Source organism: Sphaeroforma arctica (genome assembly GCF_001186125.1).
Source record: "Sphaeroforma arctica JP610 unplaced genomic scaffold supercont1.6447, whole genome shotgun sequence".
NCBI lineage: Eukaryota > Ichthyosporea > Ichthyophonida > Sphaeroforma > Sphaeroforma arctica.
Window position 1 is genome coordinate 1 of NW_014034111.1, and position 1,652 is coordinate 1,652.

The 1,652-nt window shown below is 45.5% G+C and overlaps 1 protein-coding gene across 1 annotated transcript; it reads left to right on the plus strand.

Annotated features, from left to right (window-relative positions):
• Window positions 1–254: 254 nt before the first annotated feature.
• SARC_15624 (hypothetical protein) lies at window positions 255–432 on the plus strand (the record flags this gene model as incomplete). The annotated part of the gene is made up of 1 exon (XM_014290260.1): window positions 255–432. A coding segment is annotated over one exon (178 nt), but the record flags the coding sequence as incomplete, so codon positions are not given.
• Between the last annotated feature and the right edge of the window lie 1,220 nt (window positions 433–1,652).

Here is a 1,652-nt window from a genome sequence, read left to right on the forward strand (position 1 = left end):
GTGTGTGTGTTTTGTCAGAGCTTAGGATCAAAACTAAACATTAGTAGAACCAAGCGTTTTTGTTAATCGCTAACAATTCAGCTCTGTATATACCAAGTCCTCGGTTCTCCTTCATATTACTTGCTTTTTTGTATTCTACTCGTCATGCTAACATTTTATTGGTGTCGAGCGGTTATATGTGTTTTGCTTCTCTGTCTTCATACTCAGCTGTGATCATGCTTGCATACACGCACGTATATGAACCCATATCAGGAAATGGACGGCAGCAGCAGCAGTAGTAGCAGTGATAGCGACAGCAACTGTGACGAGGAGTTGGAAGATTCAAGTGCCTTCTATCATAGATACCATAGAGACTATACGTCGACAATGAATACAATAGCCACTTACCCAGATAAGATAGTAGTCAAGATACCTATGGGCACGCGGGTCTCGGTGAGTCCCTCTCCACATGTTGGCCTGTCCGTTCATAGTTTTTGACTGTGGGTTTGTCATGCTTGTGTGGTATAGTTTTCTTTGATTAGTGGTGTTTTGTCATCCGCATTGTTAGACGTTTTAACCTGGGTGGTTACTGGGCTGGTCCGCCTGGGGCATTCTAATTGGTTGTTGTACGAAGAGGCCTTTCGTCAGATATGCCGTTCGTTTTCGAGTGAAGTTCAAACTTCTAGCTGGATTAACTTTTCACTGTTGTCTACTCGGTTTGGCCTGGCGTCAGTTGCGGCGGGGTAAGGAATTGTAGTATGCTTTTTGATTGGCTCAAACTCTATTCGCGATACTTTCTACTATAGTCTACTCAAGTGAGACAGCTCCACATATCTTAACAGAATTCGTGGGACTGGAATCTTCTCTTTGACGAGTTATCGTGCAAATATGATCTACCGTTTGGTCAGAGCTTCCCGCAGATACGGTCGACGCTGGCGGGCTTCCACTTTACCGTTGATTTGCCCGAGGTAGGATACTGTACTGTGGCTTCTTTGACTCCGGCATTCAACTGGGCCACCGTGTGATTTATTTATTTCCGAGGCTGCTTAGTGTTGCTACCTTTAGCTTGCTATAGACCTACTACAGTCGCTCGTCGTAGCCAGCCTCTTCATTTACTCGTGGTCCCTATCACTCCAGTTTTAGAGCTTTACTCCCGTGTGAAGCTTTTTTTCTCTCTCAATAGATAAACAACGCATTGATGAGAAAATGTTTGCGCACATTTGCTACGTACATCTTGTAGGGAGCTGTACGAGACAATGTCTGGTTTGGCAACCCCCGATTTGGCTTTGCAGTACAATCAACGAGGTAAGCATTTACTTAGCTACATAATCACTGACTGTAGTATACAACAGAGCCATACGATATGATTCGTTTATCTTCACATTGCATTCACAACGGCACTAGTTGGAAAAAGTCTCGCTTTTGTGTCAACGACCACGTCCGCATGCATACCACCAACCACCCAAAGTGCACGGGACGGATGTTGTTTGTTTATGTAGCGTGTGGGTGGTGGTGTCGTGAGTTGATCGTCAACGACCACGTCCGCATGCATACCACCAACCACCCAAAGTGCACAGGACGGATGTTGTTTGTTTATGTAGCGTGTGGGTGGTGGTGTCGTGAGTTGATCGTCAACGACCACCTCCGCATGCATACCACCAACCACCCAAAGT